This window comes from Lasioglossum baleicum, chromosome 20, assembly GCF_051020765.1.
Source record: "Lasioglossum baleicum chromosome 20, iyLasBale1, whole genome shotgun sequence".
Taxonomy (NCBI): Eukaryota; Metazoa; Arthropoda; class Insecta; order Hymenoptera; family Halictidae; genus Lasioglossum; species Lasioglossum baleicum.
Genome location: NC_134948.1, coordinates 697,188 through 716,786, shown reverse-complemented (window position 1 = coordinate 716,786; position 19,599 = coordinate 697,188). Strand labels below are relative to the sequence as shown.

Sequence of the window (19,599 nt, the reverse complement as noted above, 5' to 3'; positions counted from 1 at the left end):
ATGGAACATATCCATCTGCCCAACCTATTCCATGATGTTTGTGCGTTAACCATCGAACCTGACGTGCTTCAGTAGCAGTTAATCGATGGAATTCAAATGGTGGCTTGAATATCCAGTGCAATAGTTTATTTCCATCTTGTAAAATGGCTGCTTCTTTTACAAGGAAATCGTTTGGCCCCGACTTGAAACCTTGTAGATCGACGAACGTTACATGGGTCATCATGCACCCACCGCTTGTTAAAGTATTCTGCGCACGACATTGGTCAACGGGCTGTACTCGACTATACGATCGTGTATGATTAAAAAGTAAGCAGCTGTATTCACAGGCACATTATCTCTGCACTCGAAATCTATGCGCACATCAATGGTTGCACTTTTGACAGACTCGTTTTGACGAGAGCAGTCTATGACCACAAATGGACCCTGTGATAAGAACTGTAATTCATCCAATAGCGGCTCACTGGATCGATTACCATAATATGAGTTTTGAAATCTTGTGTACATGTCATAAAGTATCGCATACTTATTCTTTTCAAAGTCCAAGTTTAGGTCGTCGTATGGGTACGATTCGGAATTGAGGTACAACCGTATGTTTAACAGTTTACAATCGTCGAATTGATTAGCACTCTTCTGCAATTGATTCTTCCTATCGTTCTGCAATGCGAATATGATGAAACGGGGTTTCTCCAATTGTGTTACAGTCTTTATCGCCCACGTATGCTTCGTAGTTGTTTGCAAATGTGGATATTCGTATAGATCCCAAGAGCGAAAACTCATAGGTATCATTTGTCCTCTCTCGAGAATACGTAGTAATGACAATTTGGTTACTTCTTCCAGACTTATGTGTGGCATACGCCACTGGACTTTGAATAATTCGATTTTAGGTCTTAAAGTACTAGAACCATTCAACGCGTTTAGATCGTTTCGTGATCGAATTAAGACCAACTCTTGACGCACGTTAACGGTAATCTTGTTATAATCTTCACCGAAGCCAAATAGCATATTGAATGGTATGCAGAAATTGAAATCTGTGCCATCCAGTTTACGATGCCAGCCTGCGGTGGCCAATGCTTTACTTTTTCCAGGAGAGATGGATACATGTGTTTTTAACGAGGTCGTTATTCCAGGATTTCTACAGCGGTCTATTTCAACTCCATTCAGTTCATATCGAATTTCATCAAACATGAAAGCAGCACAATTGGTATCGAGAATAACATTGTTGCTTGTTCCTTGAGGTGGAGCCTTTGCTAAAATGATTTTTCCTTCAATGTACAAGAAACTCTCACACGGTAGCGTATACAGATCCTGCTGATGTATCGGTATCCTTATTTCATCACTATTTCCGAGAGTAGTATTTGCATAGGGATTATATGTGTGCACTTCTATCTTAGTTATACGATTATCAGAGGTTGGCGTATTGCCAATGGCCAAAATGTCGGACATTATTGCTTTACAATAAATCCCAACGATTGTAGAAAACGTATGTTCTGCAAGCTCAGGTTCTTCTTCCTCGACGATGGTGCTGTGTGATAATTTGTTCGACTTACTGTGTCGATGAACCTATTTTTTGTAGCGGCTGCGATTAGAGGTTCGTCCGTTTTGTTATACACAAGCATAATACAGCACTTATTCGTAGATGCGTGGATCTCGCCGTTTTACATGCAGTCTAACCGTGATTTCTTCTCCACGAAAATCAATCAGACGATTGTTTTGGTCCACCAGACGTATTTCTAAATCATCTATTCTTCGCACGACGATCGGAAGATAAATGATTCGAGGTGGAGTTTCTGAGATCTTATATCCAGGAGGAACCCTAGGTGAAAATTCATGAATAATGTGTACGGGTTTATCATTACTATATGATCCAGCTGTTATGCTACATTCCACTCTAATCACGTTGATGCTTATAATATTCACAGAAGCGTCAGACTCATACCACATTTTAGATGGAAGTATACGGTTTGTAGAAAATCCAAGTAGTGATCCTATGTTATTGGGTTTTTCAAAATTAATCTTATAGGAACAGTATATTTCACTCTTCATCGTATTATTGTTAGCACGTATGATGAGAGGGTATTCGTCGTTGTTCCCCGAATCATGTCTGGTGGGATATCGTCGCAATATTTCCCGTTTCAGGTACTTATTAATTGCATCCAGTTCGTAGGATCCTTCGGGAATTACAATTTCTTCATCATTTTCTTCGAAATAAAATTTATTATTGCGAACATCGACATTCGGTATCGTGTTAAACGTTTCAAAATCCACGAGGCCCAATTCATATTCATGACTGCTCAAATCTATCGAGGGAAAGTACTGAACTGCGAGCGTACTGCTCTTACCCGTTAACGTTAGTGTCAACGACGAAGGTGTCATGTTTATACTAAAGGTTTAAAGCACATAATGAAATTGTATGTATCGATAATGTGCATTTATAATGACTTTTCCTCAAGAAATTTTACACACAGTTGCCCGCATATGGTTTGATTGAAATTTTGAAAACGTGCATGATTGTAAGTAATTTTTGCTGAGGATCCGAAGTATGCAATAAGTTCCGCAGGTGGTCGTAGATTACCAAAACTATCAAAGTATTTTACATTATGATTGTGTTTCACGTATGCGACCCAATGTGTACCGGGACCGATGCTTTCATCCAAGTTTACTATACCACTCTCATTTACATTTGCTCTTGACGGAAGACTATCGCGCATGTAGACTCCGCGAAAATGTAGTATATTTTTCCTTCCTATATCCTCAAGCCGCCCATTTGTCATTGGTTGTATCCCTAGTTTTTCATAGAGTGATTTTTTTTTTGTTTTTTTTTTCTTTAAACCGGTACCCTTCTTATAAGGTGTGAGATAAAGTCCATGACCTTCTATAGCATGATTATGACGCTGCATTTCCTCCAACTGTTTTCGTGCAGCCTTAGCGTCATTCACAACCTTCGCGATGCCGGCAGCACCACCAGTTAACGACCCTATAGCAGCCAATGCAGGTAAGAGGAACGGGAGGAAACCGCCCCGCTTTGCTATAGGTAGAGTTCGCCTCTTCTTACCACCGTTACCAGTGTTCTTTTTTTTCTTGATCCCCATCCCAAGCATCGTCTTAGCTTTCATCGCAGCCCAAACAGTTGACGCAGCTATCTTCTCACCTAACGTAGCGTCCTTCGCAAATATGCGACGATGTGCTCGATCAGCTAAAATGTGATCTACCTTGTGACGATTCGTCAAATCTTTGTTACGAGAGTATGTGATGTCGTGTTCTCTACAGGCCGAGTCTAATGGATTTATACCGCGATCACCGCGAGCCAAGCGTTTGCGCAACCGTGTGCCAGGTTCACAAAATTGATATCCAGACATATGTAACTCAAACGGCAATTTATTTATCAGGGTATTTAGAAGTCCTGCTCCACGTCGGCGTATGCATGAGTAACAATCTTTTTTCATATGTTATCTATGGATGAGCATATGTATGTGTTACAAGTATGGAAGTCATTTCTAGACTGATTGATATCTCTGGGCAACGTTTGTATAAATATTCCCCATACCCACACTTATCTGTTATTATTACAACAGTCGCGATGCAGATCATTAGGCAACCTGTGAAAATTCGAGTAATCTCAGACAGAAAGTTTGATCATACTACCAAAAATGTTCTACAACATGGACCGTTATTACCTAACACTGTACGCGGTATAGTGTGCGGTCCTTCCAATTGCGGGAAGACTAATGTAGTCATTAGCATGTTGGAAAGTCCCAACGGTATGCGATTTGAGAACGTATACGTATATTCAAAGTCGTTGCAACAGCCAAAATATCAGTATTTGGAAAAGCTGCTCTCATCCGTAGAAAATATTGGCTACTTTCCTTTTTCACACAATACCGATGTCGTTCCACCTAACGAAGCTCTACCGAATTCTATATTTATATTTGATGATGTAGCATGTGACAAGCAAGATGTGATTAGAGAGTACTTTTCCATGGGTCGACATTCAAAAGTGGACAGTCTGTATCTTTGTCAATCATATGCAAGAATTCCAAAGCACCTGATTCGCGATAATACCAATCTCCTACTACTATTCAAACAGGATAGTATGAATTTGCGCCATGTGTATAATGATCATGTAAATACCGATATGACGTTTGGACAATTTAACGAACTGTGTGCAAAATGTTGGCAGCAAAACTATGGATTTGTCGTTATAGACAAGGATAGTCCTATGCACAGAGGTCGTTATCGACATGGATTTAATGACTATGTCATAGTATAATGGTATCATTTGGCCACAAACCCGCGTTGTGAACGGAACATTGAACAGTTGTCGAACGGTGTATCGAACAGGTGTCGAACGGTGTATTAAACGGGTTGTCGAACGTACACGTTCGACGTTGAACGGCATCAAACGGCTATTGAACGGGTGTCGAACAGGTGTTGAACGGATTGTCGAACGTACACGTTCGATGTTGAACGGCTGAACGGCTATTGAACGATATTGAAAACGCTTCCAATTGAACATGGGGCAAAATTCTGCTGAACAAAAACAGGAAAAGAGGAAAAAAGAAGTGTTAACGAAAGAGATTGCCAATACGAGTGAAGCTATACGAAAAAAATATTTGGCAATAAAAGCTGGAAAAATGGATACCGATGCGGTGTTGGAACATAGCTTGCAACCTGTGATAAGACCCCTGAAAGAATTGATTGAAAACACAAAACCGATTCCCAATCCAATTCTTCAAGAGACATCTTCGGAGCCAACATCCTCATTGTATCAGCAGCAATCACCTGTCTTTAATGCTACACCTGGATATCATGGAGAACCATCTTCAACATCACCTATGCCTAACGCTGCACCCCAATATTGTGGATTGAAGCCGCCTGTGCTAAACGCTACACCTCGGTATCGCGGATTGAAAAGAGTACGTGCGGAAACACCTTTAAGACCAACACCTCATCGATTACCGAAACGACTTTGTCCAGATTCCGAACCTCCTGCAGAAGAAGTATGGACAAGCGAAACAGAACCACTTGACCAAAATTTTCTCGAAACGACAATGCGTGAGATTGTGGAGAATCCTGAACAGCATGAAGAAGCCACTACACATTTGACTCAGAATCTCGGACCGCTGTCACAGGAATATTTGAACTTCTTTTTCACAGATAAGAAAAAACAGCTTGACCATGTGTATGGTGTGTACTATGATAAAAATGCAATGATGCTTGGGGATAAGAATTTCGACGTAGACATGGAAGATAATATAATTATCAATAGTGTAAAATACAAAGGAACACCTGGTCTTTTCGAACTAATTTTCAAAAGAATCACCGACGATACGATATACACCGATGCAGACAAACAGAAATATAAGAGTATTCTGTTGACAACAAATACGCACAGGCGCAACCATAATGCTGCAAATCCCCTATTGAGTAACAGAGGATACAAGTATAAACATATAATTGCACCGCTGCTTGAAATACGCCGTCGCACTGGAAGAGGGTGTGCCTCCAAGTTATTTTTGATGAATACATTACCGGAGAACATGGCGACATTACCGGAGAACATGGCGGTTACCGATAATGTGATTGATTATGTACATTGGGATCATCCGAATGAATTAGTGGATAGAATAAGATTACTGGTGTCATCGCGAGCTGCTGGGCATACCGGACATGATAATGAAATTGTTTCAATAATCGAGGAGCTCCGAGAAGCGGGTTTGATTATAAATTAAAGACCGTTCTGATCATGTTCATCAGTACCTTTTCATGATGCCTATCAACAAGTTCGGTGCTATGCTCCGAAACGAGTCAAATAAAGATGGTGAAACATGCAAGAATTACGTGCGATCGAGCGCGCTTTGCCTCGATGGCGATGCTTTCGACGCGAGAGATCGAAAGATAAGACGTTTAGCAAGCCCGACGAATGATGCCGATGCTGTGAATAAGGTATACATGGACAAAAAAATGACACATATTTTGAAAGCATGTGATGCCAAGAGTTCCAAGCTGCGGGAAGAAATACTAACCAAACTCAAATTCTTACGTGAACACATACTCGAGATGATGCATGATACAATTGTAAGAATGACATCATTGAACAGAAATGAGGGACCAATTTTTTCTGAAAGCTTTGAAAGAAATAATGGTTAAAGTTCATACATTACGTCGAATGATATAAATATATTTACATATTTTGAAAGATGTCAGTTTCCAGCGAGAATGCATTCGCAAGATACCAATCGCAATGTCAATGTAAAGTTCATGGATCGGATCATGCGTTTATTTTTATGCATTTTAAATTTCTTTTGTTTAATCCTAAATCCTGAACATGAGCAAAGAGAAGACGCAATTAGTGGAAGAACTGCATGCCCCCGCCAGACGGATTTTTCCACGACGTTGAGTTTTAGTCCATGGGTGTTAGACACGATCTGCAGTCTTTTCAAGATTCAGCGTCGCGCGAACCCCCCCTCGTCGTCCCGACAGTAACGCGGCGAATAGATACCTCGAAGCGAGCTCCCATGTATGTATGTACGGTGGGGGTACCCACCGATTCCTGTAAATAGGACCCCCAGCCGTAATATCGGTGTGTTCCTTGTAAACTCCTCTGCGAGTACAACGCGAATATCCACGAGCTAGCGCCTTTCGAAAGACGCCGTTACTTCTCCTCTGAGAGAATTCTTCTAAATTTTGTCTCTCCACTGCGAGAACCTTCGTTTTGTTGACTATAGCTATACCTAAGCACCATAGCTAATAAATGTTCTTAGTGAATAGTGAAACGCGATTGACCTGAGTGAGAATTATTTCAACGCCCTAAGTTCGACCATTTCTACCGTCTTTCTTTGAACGCGACTCCAGAATTTGTAGTTCACGGACTCTCAATCTCGGCAAGGGTCGGTGTAACAATTTGGTCCTTCGAGCCGGATCGCGGAAAAGGCCAGTGATTATTCGGAATCGGTTGAACAGTTGAAACCAAACCGTCGTTTTCAAACGCGTGTGTCGTGTGTCGTGACTTTCAAACCGTCAACAGTTTTGAAAATGAACACCAGCGTCACGGAGACCTTCGAGGCGGTCCTTGAGCGCCAAACACAAGCGTTCAAGCAGCTGACAAAAATACTGACGTACACCAAACAGAAAGGGGTCGACAATTTCACGGTGGAGTATTTGGACACCAGGCTGTCGATGTATCAGGAGACCTGGGCCCAAATTACCTCCGACCACGGCTACCTCCAGGCGTACCGAAAGGCGGACAGATCGAAGGATGACCTCCCCTACTTCATGGACAACACGATGGACAGGATGGAGGACGCGTACCTCGAGGGCTGGGCCTACCTCCGGGAGCAGATGGCTCGTCTGCCCACCCCCATCTTACCCCCTGCGGCAAGTCCCACCACGGCGTTCCCAGTACCTCCGGTAAACCGTTCCTCCACCGCGTCGGAGATTCCGACCTTCGAGGTCAATTCGCACCGAGCGTCCACTGTCGCGGCTCAGAATATAGGAACGAAGCCTCCGTCTCCGGAGTCTTCTACCTCCTCCGCGGCTCCTCCATTCGAGGTCAGTACGGTCCTTGAGCAAACCCTCGCGGCTCCGAATTTACAAAAGACGCCCCCGTCTCCGTCTTCTACCTGTTCCGCGGCTCGGTCCTCCGAGGTCAGTTCGCACCATGCGTCCACCCTCGCGACCCCGCGCTCAGAAACAGCGCCTCCGTCTCCGGAATCATCTAGTTCTTCTTCGGTGCAGACTTCCGAGGTCAATTTGCACCTCGCACTCACCCTCGCGGCTCCGAGTTCAGGATTCCTGCTGACCAACGCGTGGGTGCCTCTCACCTTTACGTATATGCCGACGCGCATCCACGACGTACGAGCTTCAGCTCATTTGTCGGAGTTCGTGCAACTCCTCCCAACGTGCATGCAGACGCGCATGCCCGGCTTACGAGGTTCCTCTCCTTCCTCGCAGTTCTTGCAACTCCTTCTTCGAGCTCTCGCTCATCTTTCGGAGTTCTGGCAACTCGTTTCCACGTGCATGCCGACGAGCATGTACGACGTTCGAGCTCCCGCTCGTTTCTTTGATTTCTCGCAACTCCTTTCCACGTACATGCCTCAGCGCATGCACGAATTTCGAGCTCTCGCTCACACCCCGGAGTTCTTGCAACTCCTCTCAATGTGCATACCGACGCGCATGCACAACATTCGAGCTATCGCTCACATCTTCTCACAAATCGCTTCAACGTGCACGCCGAAGCACGTTCGAGTTCTCGCTCGTCTCAATGAGTGAACGCCACTCTTCTTCATTTGCATGCCGGAGCGCAAAGCTCGGCGTCTCAGGTCCACCGGGCAACCCATTGTTCAGACGACCATCTTCGTTTGGGTCATCTCTGACTCCCTGTCAATCCACACGCTTGTGCGCTCGTGCGCCTTCGCTCTCGCGCTCCTGTGTGGGAGAAGCTCGCCAAGAGCATTTGCGCCTCCGATTTCACGCCGACAAGCCTCCGCGCTGAATCTCGGGCCTTCGCTCTTGCGCCCTAGTGCTTCCGCTTGTGCGCTCGTGCGTCTGTGCCCCCTCGCTCTTGCGCTGTCGCGCGGTCAGAGCTTCACTCGTGCGCTATCGTGCCTGCGCCCGTACACTCTCTGGCCTCCGCCCTTGCGCCTCCGCGCTTACATTCTCCGTTCGCACGCTCATACGTTCTTGCGCCCACACCCGTGCGCTTTCGGGCTTAGGCTCTTGCGCCCTCGCGTCTCCGCTTGTGCGCGCGTGCGCCTTCGCTCTCGCGCTCCTGCGCTACTGTATCTCCCGCCGCTGAGCGTGCACCCTCGGGCCTCCGTGCATGCACTCTCGGGCCGCCGCTCGTGCGCTCTTGCGCATACGTTCGTGCGCTGTTGCGCCTTCGCTGTCGCGCAATCGCCCTCGCGCCTCCACTTGTGCGATTTTGCGCTTCCGCACGTGTGTTCTCGTGCTTTCGCTGTCGCGCCTCCGCTTGTGCCATCTTGCGCCCACGCTCATCCACTCCCACACCAGCTTGTGCGCTCGTGCGTCTGCGCTCTCACGCTCTTGCGCTATCGCGATGTCAGAGCTTCACTCGTGCGCGTTCGGGCCTGCGCTCGTACACTCTCGGAACTCCGCACCTTGCGCCCTCGCGCCTACGCGCTTGCATTTTCGGGCCTCAGCTCGTGTGCTCTCGTACTTCCGCTTTCATACTCTCGTGTCTCCGTTTGTGCGGTGTTGCGCCTTCGCTGTCGCGCAATTGCTCTCGCGCCTTCGCTTGCGCGATCTTCGCCGCCGCTCGTGCGCTCTTACGCCTCCGCCTGTCCGTACTCGCGCTCGTGCGCCCCGTTCGTGCGCTGTCGCGACTTCGTTCTTGCGCCGGCTCGCGTGCGCTCTCGCGATTCCACTCTCGCGCCTCCGCTTGTGCGATCTTGCTCTTACGCACGTGCATCCTCGCACCTTCGCTCTCGTGCTCGTGCGCCTCCGTTTGTGCTCTCTTTCGCCTTCGCTGTCGCGCAATCGCTCTCGTGCCTCCGTTTGTGCGATCTTGCGCCTCCGCTTGTGCACTCTCGTGCGCTGTCGCGCCTTCGATTCGCGCGCTACCATCTCGCCAGAAAATACAACCAACGTCACGACCTTTCGCTGACGAAACAATCGCGGCCGGCCGTCGGCCCAGGTGTCACCCAGTCGCGAATTGTATTGTATATAGTTAGCATGTAAGGTATGGTGTATGACGATCTATGGCAAGCCGATCTCGTAGATATGCAGCCTCACCCACGCATAAATGGTGGTAATAAGTAGATATTAACCGTTATCGATGTGTTATCCAAATATGCATGGGGCGTACCGCTTAAGACTAAAAGTGGGGGCGAGGTAGCTGCAGCGTTCAGAATGATATTTCGAAATCGATGTCCGAAAAATTTACAAACCGATCAGGGAAAGGAATTTTACAACAGTGAGATGCATAAACTTTTGACGAAACATGGCATTAATCGTTATTCTACATATTCGGTTATGAAAGCTTCCATCGTAGAACGGTTCAATCGGACATTGAAGAATAGCATGTGGAAAGAGTTTACACTTAATGGAACCTATAAATGGATCAATGTGCTACCTCATCTAGTTGCAAAGTACAATGCACAAAAGCATAGAACTATTGGAATGCGACCGTGTGATGTCACCCCTACCATTTCCAACAGACTCTTATACACAGCGTATAACAACATAAAGATTGCTGCACCGGCGAAATTCAACGTGGGGCAGTCTGTACGCATCAGCAAATTTAAGACCATTTTCGATAAAGGTTACACACCAAATTGGACCACTGAGGTGTTTGAGATAGTCAAGGTACAAGCAACTAATCCGGTAACTTATCTACTGCAAGATTCCTGTGGAAACCCCGTTGCTGGAGGATTCTATGAACACGAATTGCATCACGTTGCCAATCCAGATGTACACCTAGTGGAGACAGTGTTGCGTAGAAAAGGAAATAAGGTGTATGTAAAATGGTTAGGATTGAGTAATGTAAATAATTCATGGATAAATAAAGACAATGTATTATAAACATTTATTATGAACATTTATTATAAACAATTTAACCTGTTTAATGAAAAAAAAAATATAATCTTCTATTTACATTGAATATAGACAATTTTATATTTATTATGAACATTTATTATGAACATTTATAAACAATTTAACCTATTTAATGAAAAAAAATATATATTGTAACGAAGTCTCTATTTCGCTAAATAAATGAACACACTTTCAATAACCGTAATACGCTACTTTTCGGAGGAAGGCAACTTATCTCTGGCTAAATCGCTTTTATCGCCTTTGACGTCTGCCACGTCCGCTCTCTCTCGTGTTTGTCTTTCGACTCTCTTTCGTTCCAGCGTCGTTTTCCTAACGACGCTGTAACCAACCTGAATCTTCCAACAATTTTTTACAACGGGTATACCGACAGACGCGTAACATTAGTATGCCGGTAGACCCGTAACACTTCCCCCTCCTCCGAAAAAAACGAACTTTATTAAAAAAAAAAAAATGACCTGTGATTTTGTAGGAGCAAAAATAATGAAACAAACAACGTGGACCCTCCAAAATCACCAACTAACCCGGCATTTGCCCGACGCTCCAGGGAAAACCACGGCTTAAAAACCTGGAGTGGTTAGCGGCCGAAATACAACAATATCAATTAACAATTAGTAACTTCAAAATAACAACAATATTATAATTCTAATGTATGCGGTCTTCAATTTCTCCCTCCACAACTTGCTTTTCCTTTTCTTTTCTTGTACTCCTGTAAATTAGTGGGCCAGCGATTCCTAGCAAACCAGGAATAACGTTAGCATCTTCGAAAACTAAGGCTTATTATTGATTTTTTTAATAATAATTTCTACTACTACTACTTATCATTGAACTTTGCAAGTCTATTAACATGCACTACTTTAAATTTCTGTTTATTCTTCTTAATCCTATAGACAACATCACTCAATTTTGTGTTAATAACATACTTCCCTTTTACTCTGAGAGGCTGATATAACCATACCAAATCCCCTTCCCGAAAAGATTTCTCCACTACTTTAGAATCATATTGCTGTTTCATTTTAAACGAAGAAATTTCTTGTTGCTTTCTAACGAATTTGTGAATAGTATCCATTTTATCTCTCAAATCTAAATTGAAATCACAATACAAAACATTCTTAATTGGAAGACTTCCGCGCAACAAATCCAATGGCAAACAAATTTCTCGACCGTATAACATCATTGATGGCCTTAATTTTAAACTTTCATGCTGAGCAGACCAATACGCAAGAAGAAAAAGAGGGACTAACTCGTCCCAATCCCTTTGATGCTTAGACACTGTAACAAACCTGCACTAAGCAAGCTTGTTACGAACAGCTGATCCCCGAAAGAACCCGAGGTTCCCCGAGACCCACCGATCCACACCGGCGTAAACAACACTCCTCCGAAACTCCTTGAGCAAAGTGTCATCCACCCAAAGACCAAAACACATGAAAAACCATAGAACACACCTTATCTCACCACCAACCCTCACCTCCAAACAGTACATTTTGGGGAGTATAAAAGGCCTCCGAAATATGCCAAATTATCGCAGTCCTGCTTAGGCGACCTAAGCATCCACCACGCACCAGGTACCCGATCCTCCGACGACGACGTCGTAACCAGTCCGCCGTAAAGTACCGCTCCTTCAACGAGACGTTGAAACCAGCCCGCCGGAATCCCCAGCTATCGTTCCCTCGACGAAGACGTCGACGCCTGCACCGACGACCTCCAGTAATACCGTTCCCTCAACGAAGACGTCGACACCTGTACCGACTACCTCCAGTAGTACCGTTCCCTCGACGAAGACGTCGACGCCTGTACCGACTACCTCCAGTAGTACCGTTCTCTCGACGAAGACGTCGACGCCTGTACCGACTACCTCCAGTAGTACCGTTCTCTCGACGAAGACGTCGACGCCTGTACCGACTACCTCCAGTAGTACCGTTCCCGTGGCGAGACGTCACCTCCTGCACCGAACCCCACTGCCACCGTTCCTGTGACGAGACGTCACCTCCTGCACCCCGAACCACACTGTCACCGTTCCCGTGACGAGACGTCACCTCCTGCGCCGAACCCCGTTGAGACCGTTCCTGTGACGAGACGTCACCTCCTGCACCCCGAACCGCCCTGGCCCCGTTCCCGCGACGAGACGTCACCTCCTGCACCGAACCCCGTTGAGACCGTTCCCGTGACGAGACGCCATCTCCTGTAGGGACCTTTGACGCTGTTCCTGTGACGAGACGTTTGACACTGTTCCTGTGACGAGACGTCACCGAACCACCGTTGACACCGTTCCCGTGACGAGACGTCACCGCCTACGCTGAACCTCCCCTAACATCGATCCTCCGGCGAGACGCCGTACCCTGCACCAAATCAAGCTCCGACTACCGCTCCACGACGATCCTGCGATCATCACTCATCATCACCGTCGTTACGAGGTGGCGAGCATCGCCTTATGACTAAAACGTCGTCTTGTTTATTTCGTACCCTTGCACCACGTCTTCCCGCTCCGACTCTCGCGACGCGAACCCCGGCACGGCGATCTATTCCCGCATTAAAGAGACCCCGGTCTGAATAACCGATCCCGCGAGAAATCGGCCCCGTTACAAACTGTTTGTTACCCCGTTACTGTGCGGTCTGTTCGGGCGCCATGTAACGGGGCCGCTTTCTCGCGTGTTATCGGTTCGTTCTACCCGGGGTTTCCTTAGTGCGGGAATAGCTCGCCGTGCCGGGGTTCGCGTAGTGCGGCCGGAGCGGGAAGACGTGGTGGAAAGGTATGAAATAAACAAGACGATGTTTCCGTGATAAAGCTAAGCTCGCCACCTCGTCATTACGGTGAGAACGTGTGGTGATCGCAGGATCGCCGTGGAGAGGCGGACGGTGGGGTCGACTTGGTGCCGGAGGACCAGTGTGTTAAAGGGTTTCAGCGTAGGAGGTGACGTCTCGTCACGGGAGCGGTGTCCGCGGTGGTTCGGTGACGTCTCGCCACAGGACCGGCCCTAATGGGGCTTGGTGCAGGAAGTGACGTCCGGACGGGCGACAGTGTATGTCGGTACGGGGCGACGTCTCGTCACGGGAGCAGTGCTCGACGGGGTTCGGTGCCAGAGGGTGACGTCTCGCCACAGGAACGGTGTTTGCACGGGGGTTTGGTGCGCGGGGTGACGTCTCGTCACAGGAACGGTGTTTGAACGAGGGTTCGATGCAAGGGGGTGACGTCTCGTCGCAGGAACGGTGTTTGAACGGGGGTTCGGTGCGAGGGGTGACGTCTCGTCACAGGAACGGTGCTTGAACGGGGGTTCGGTGCGAAGGGGTGACGTCTCGTCACGGGAGCGGTGTCGACGGGGTTCGGTGCAAGGGGGGGTGACGTCTCGTCACAGGAACGGTGGCAGTGAGGGTTGGTGCGGGGGGGGGCGACGTCTCGTCGCAGGAATGGTGCTAGCGGGGTGCGGTGCAGGAGGTGATGTCTCGTCACAGGAACGGTGACAGGGGTTCGGTGTTTGCGGTAGGTGACGTTTCGGCACAGGAGCGGGTGTCAGGGGTCGACGTCTTCGTCGAGGGAACGGTGCTACTGGAGGCAGTCGGTACTGGTGTCGACGTCTTCGTCGAGGGAACGGTGTTGCAGGAGATACTTGGTATCGTGATCGACGTCTTCGTTGCGGGAACGGTGTCTTACGTGTTGTGCGGGAACGGTGTCTTACGTGTTGTGCAGGAACGGGAGATTTCCGGCGGGCTGGTCTCAACGTATCGTTGTAGGAGCGGTATTTTTCCGGCGGACTGGTTACGACGTCGTCGTCGAGGGATCGGGTACCTGGTGCGCGGTAGATGCTTAGGTCGCCTAAGCAGGACTGCGATAATTTGGCATATTTCGGAGGCCTTTTATACTCCCCAAAATGTACTGTTTGGAGGTGAGGGTTGGTGGTGAGGTAAGGTGTGTTCTATGGTTTTTCATGTGTTTTGGTCTTTGGGTGGATGACACTTTGCTCAAGGAGTTTCGGAGGAGTGTTGTTTACGCCGGTGTGGATCGGTGGGTCTCGGGGAACCTCGGGTTCTTTCGGGGATCAGCTGTTCGTAACAAGCTTGCTTAGTGCAGGTTTGTTACACCCCCCTCTTTCTTCGGGTGAGCGAGCTAGCGAGACTCTTTATTTAAGTATAGCTGTAGTACAAAATGTCCTCCTTATTTACAGGTGTATGTATTATCTATTTTTGTATTATTTTGGGGTGGGTATTGTGGGGCAGTGGTGATGGGTTCCGCTGGTGGCGTGTCGGGATCGGTTTGGTGTTGTGGTTCTCGGTTGCTGTCGGTTCTGTTGTTGGTGGATTGTTGGCTGGTTCTGCCGCAGGCTCCGGTGTCCTTGCCGGGGCGGTGTTTGCGGCCCGTCTTCTTCAGTGTTGCCGAAGAGGCCTACGCGTCTTTTGTAGAAATCTGTCTCCATCTTCCTGTGAACATAAGATATTTGAGTGTTGTTTCTGGGGCGTCCGCGGCGGCGGGGTTCGGGGGAATCGGGCGTGGTCGGGACATTTACGGTGGAGGGGATCGGTTCGGGTGTATTTTCTTCGTCCGTTTGGGCGATGTCTGGTGTCGGATCTGAGTTTGCCTCGGGTTTCAGATCCTGTATATGTATATGTCTCGTCCATTTACCGCGGCTGTCTCGCAGGTCGACAATGACCGGCGATATGATGCGTTCCACTGTGTATGGTCCGCTGTATTTGGGGGCGAGCTTTGCGGCGATGCCGGCCCCTTTGTCTGACAGGGTATGTTCCTTTTTCCAGACTCTATCTCCTACTGTTGGCCTCCAGTTCCGGTGTCTCAGGTTATAGTATTTGGCCTGGCGTCCGAATGCTTGGGCCAGGTGTAGTTTTGCTAGTTCTTGTGCCTCGTGGAGATTTTTCCACCGGGCCTGCGGTCTGTCGGGCGTGGTTCCGGTTGCTGTTTGTCCGGGGACTCGGAGTTCTCGGCCGTGGTTCAGGTAGGCTGGACTGTACCCGGTGGATTCATGCCATGCCGTGTTTATGGCGAACCTGACTTCGTCCACTTTTTCGTCCCATCGGTCGTGTCGGTCTCCGGTGTACTGGGCGAGCATCGTCTTGACCACTTTGTTGGCTCTTTCTACCGGGTTACATTGCGGAGAGTAGGGTGGCGTGCGCCGGTGTTCGACGCCCGCGGTGCGTAGCATGCTGGTGAACGGTTCCCCGATAAATTGTCGTCCGTTGTCGGAGATTATTGTTTGCGGGGCGCCGTGTCGTAGTATGATATCTTTTTGGATAGCGGCGGCCACGGCGCACAGTGGGCTGGATCGAGAAATTTAGTGACATTTCACGAAAGAGTCGACTTTCTCATATCGATTTCTAATAAATTCGTATTGCTTCCTAAATGTCCATCAACATCGAAGCGGAAAATATTAATGTTCGTTCACAAAAACTGTAGTTAATATAAATTGACAAAGATAGACATTTGGGATGCAGTATTTTTCAGCGAAAAATTGCTTCTTTTCATCGAGGTGTCCTGATTACCCTATTTAATATTTCTTCTGGGTCTTTTGTGTAAATGAAAAACAGTCCTTTGCGGTAACAATTAACGCTGTTAGTTGAGGATGGTTGCTCGCAATCTATTAACAATTAATATTTAATGAAACGAATAAAATCTATATACTTTCTTAGAATTTGCAAGGTGTATCTTTTAGGGAACCTAACGGAACCTAATCAGATAAGTCAGATCATTTTCATTGGACCTTCCTCTACATATCCCCACAAAAATCACATCCGAACCGATCCGATATTGGAAGTTATGATTGTTTAAAGTTATCGGGACGTGCCACCTGACGCATAGCAACTCACATATAGTACTTAAATACCATCCAAATATGAATATTTTTGCAATTGCATTGAAAGTTCGTACCTACCTAAAACAAGTATGTAATTTTTAACAATTAATTAAATAAAAAAAAAATTATTGTTAAAAATATAATGAACGGTAATAATATAACTAGACTAAGAGTTTCTTAAATAAGTATATGTATAGTTTATTAAGTGTATTTAAGTATTATTAAGTTTATTAAGTGTATTTAAGCGTTATTAAGTTTATCAAGTATTGACACATTTGTGATATTAATATACATAATACATAAATATACATAAATATATAAATTTGGAAATTTAGTAAGTACAATGACGTTTAAGCATTTGTTATAACAAAGACGATACTATGCTCATGCATAGTGCAGATATTGTAAAATATGCCTTAGTACCAATTGGCCAACTTAGCGAAGAAGCACAAGAAACTCGGCACAAAGATTTTAAGAAATTTAGGGGCAGAAATAGTAGGAAAAATTCAAGAACAAATACAAATAAAGACATATTTTTATTTATTTAAAAAAAATTTTTTTTTCTTGTTTTTTTTATTAGTGATACTCACTAAGAAAAACTAAGAGACTCTTAGTCTAGTTATATTATTACCGTTCATTATATTTTTAACAATAAATTTTTTTTTATTTAATTAATTGTTAAAAATTACATACTTGTTTTAGGTAGGTACGAACTTTCAATGCAATTGCAAAAATATTCATATTTGGATGGTATTTAAGTACTATATGTGAGTTGCTATGCGTCAGGTGGCACGTCTCGATAACTTTAAACAATCATAATTTCCAATATCGGATCGGTTCGGATATGATTTTTGTGGGGATATGTAGAGGAAGGTCCAATGAAAATGATCTGACTTATCCGATTAGGTGCCGTTAGGTCCTCTAATTATTATTATTATTATTACTAAACAAATTGACCAAAAGTTTACCAGTTACCATCAATTTAAAAACGTTTTGGTAAGATAATTGGATTATCTTTTATATTTGTTATCTTTTTGTTGATATTTTTATCTTTTATAAACACATTACACATACATGAAATAATACGAAATAACAAAGGTCGTAATATATAGAATAGACATGATTTTAAAACAATTAAATTGAAAAATTATTTATAATCATTATAAATTATTATAAAAAATATCTTTTGACACGCTTGTGAGACGTTTTTACCTCCTCAGTACATTTTGTATGCGTTGATTATAAAAAGATTTCTTGAATTTATATTTTACGTATTCTATAAAACATTACATGTATGAAATGTAAATATAAAATACATATTTAGTAAGTAAAAAATAGTTTGGAAGATTATACTTAAACAATTTTATTTTAATACAAAAATTCAATGAAAATTAATTAACAATTATTGTTTAACAAAATAGAAAAAATTTTATTTGTTTACAGTTAAAATTCACTATTTTTTTAATGAATTTTAGTGCAAATTTCATCCCGATATCTCTTATGGTTCAAGAGTTATAACAAGATGTCACTAAATTTCTCGATCCAGCCCACTGTGCGACGCTACTGGTTGCCTTTCGTAGGGGTGTTAGTTCAACCCATTTGGTAAAGCGATCCAGCGCCACCAGTAACCATATGTGTCCCCGGCGGGATCGTGGTAGTGGGCCGACGAGGTCTACTGAAACCGTGTGCCACGGTTGTGTCCCTGGGTTGGCGTGTAGCTGCCCCGGTGGTGCTAGCGGGGGTGATTTGTACTGCTGGCAGTTCGTACATCCTCGTACGTATCGGGCGGTTTCCCGAAACATGCCCGGCCAATAGAATCTCTGTGCGAGCCGGACGATTGTTTTTGCCACTCCTAGGTGCCCGGCCGTGGGGTCGTCGTGGTATTGCTGGAGGAGCGTTTCCCGTTCGTTTATGGGTACGCATAATTTCCATGCGGATCCGGGTTCGGGCTCGTTGTAGTCGAGCTGGTGCAATATGTGGCGTTGCAATTTTCCGTCATGGATCCGGTATTCCGGTTCTGATGCGGGGTTCTCTCGGACGGCGGCTATTTTTTTCTCGTACCATGTGTCGGTGCGTTGTTTTGGCCGTAACAGGCTTACGCCCGGTGCAGGTTCGATTCTGGACAACGTGTCTGCTACATGGTTTAGTTTCCGGGTCGGTATTTGACGGTGAAGTCAAACTGTTGCAATTCCAGAGCCCATCGGGCGAGTCGGCCGGTCGGGTTGTCAATCTGGCGAAGCCATCTTAGTGCCTGGTGGTCTGTGACCACCGTGAAGTGGTAGCCTTCCAGGTATGGCTTCATTTTCCGGATGCCCCAGACTACGGCGAGGCATTCCTTTTCCGTGGCGCTGTAATTGCGCTCGGTTGCGCTCAGCGTATGGCTGGCGTAGGCGATAACCCTCTCGTTGTCGTCTGGTCCCTGTGTGAGGACGATTCCGAGCCCATGATCGCTGGCATCTGTTTGCAGGGTGAACGGCTCGTTGAAGTTCGGGCAAGCCAATATCGGTGCGGCGATGAGTTTGTCCTTCATTTTCTGGAAGGCGTTTTCCTCTATTTCTGTCCATTTCCACTTCGCGTTTTTTCTGGTGAGCTGTGTCAGCGGTTCCATAAGCTCCGCGAAGTTTGGGATGAAACGCCGGTACCACGATGCCATACCGTGGAATCTTCGGATTTCTCGTATCGTCTTTGGTGTGGCGAGCTGGGCGATTGCGCTGGTTTTCTCGGGGTCGGTCCGGATGCCTTGCTGGTCGACTATATGGCCTAGATATCGTAGACTGTCGACGCAGAAGCGGCACTTATCGGGGTTTAGTCGCAGCCCGGCGGTACGTAGACGGTGGAATACTTCTCGGAGGTGCCGTAAGTGTTCTTTAAACGTCCTGCTGACGATAATAATGTCGTCGAGGTATGCGAACGCGTAAGGTTCGAGCTCGGGACCGATGATTTGGTCCAGCAACCGTTGGAAGGTGGCCGGCGCGGAGTGTAGTCCGAACGGCATGACGGTAAACTGGAATAGTCCCTTACCCGGGACGGTAAAGGCGGTGAGGGGTCGGCTGGCGCGTTCTAGCGGTACTTGCCAGTAACCATTTTTAAGGTCGAGGGTGGTCAGGAACCTTGCTCCTCGTAGCTTGTCGAGGGTGGCCTGTATATGTGGCAACGGGTAGGCGTCTTTTTCCGTTCGTTCGTTTAGTTTCCGGAAGTCGACACAAAATCGGGGTTTGCCGTCTTTCTTTTT

General features: G+C 46.2%; 1 protein-coding gene across 1 annotated transcript; it reads right to left on the bottom strand.

Annotated features, from left to right (window-relative positions):
• Window positions 1-237: 237 nt before the first annotated feature.
• On the bottom strand, window positions 238-1,443 carry LOC143218892 (uncharacterized). Its single transcript, XM_076444461.1, has one exon. It carries the CDS (start codon window positions 1,441-1,443, stop codon window positions 238-240), a length of 1,206 nt encoding a protein of 401 aa, XP_076300576.1.
• Between the last annotated feature and the right edge of the window lie 18,156 nt (window positions 1,444-19,599).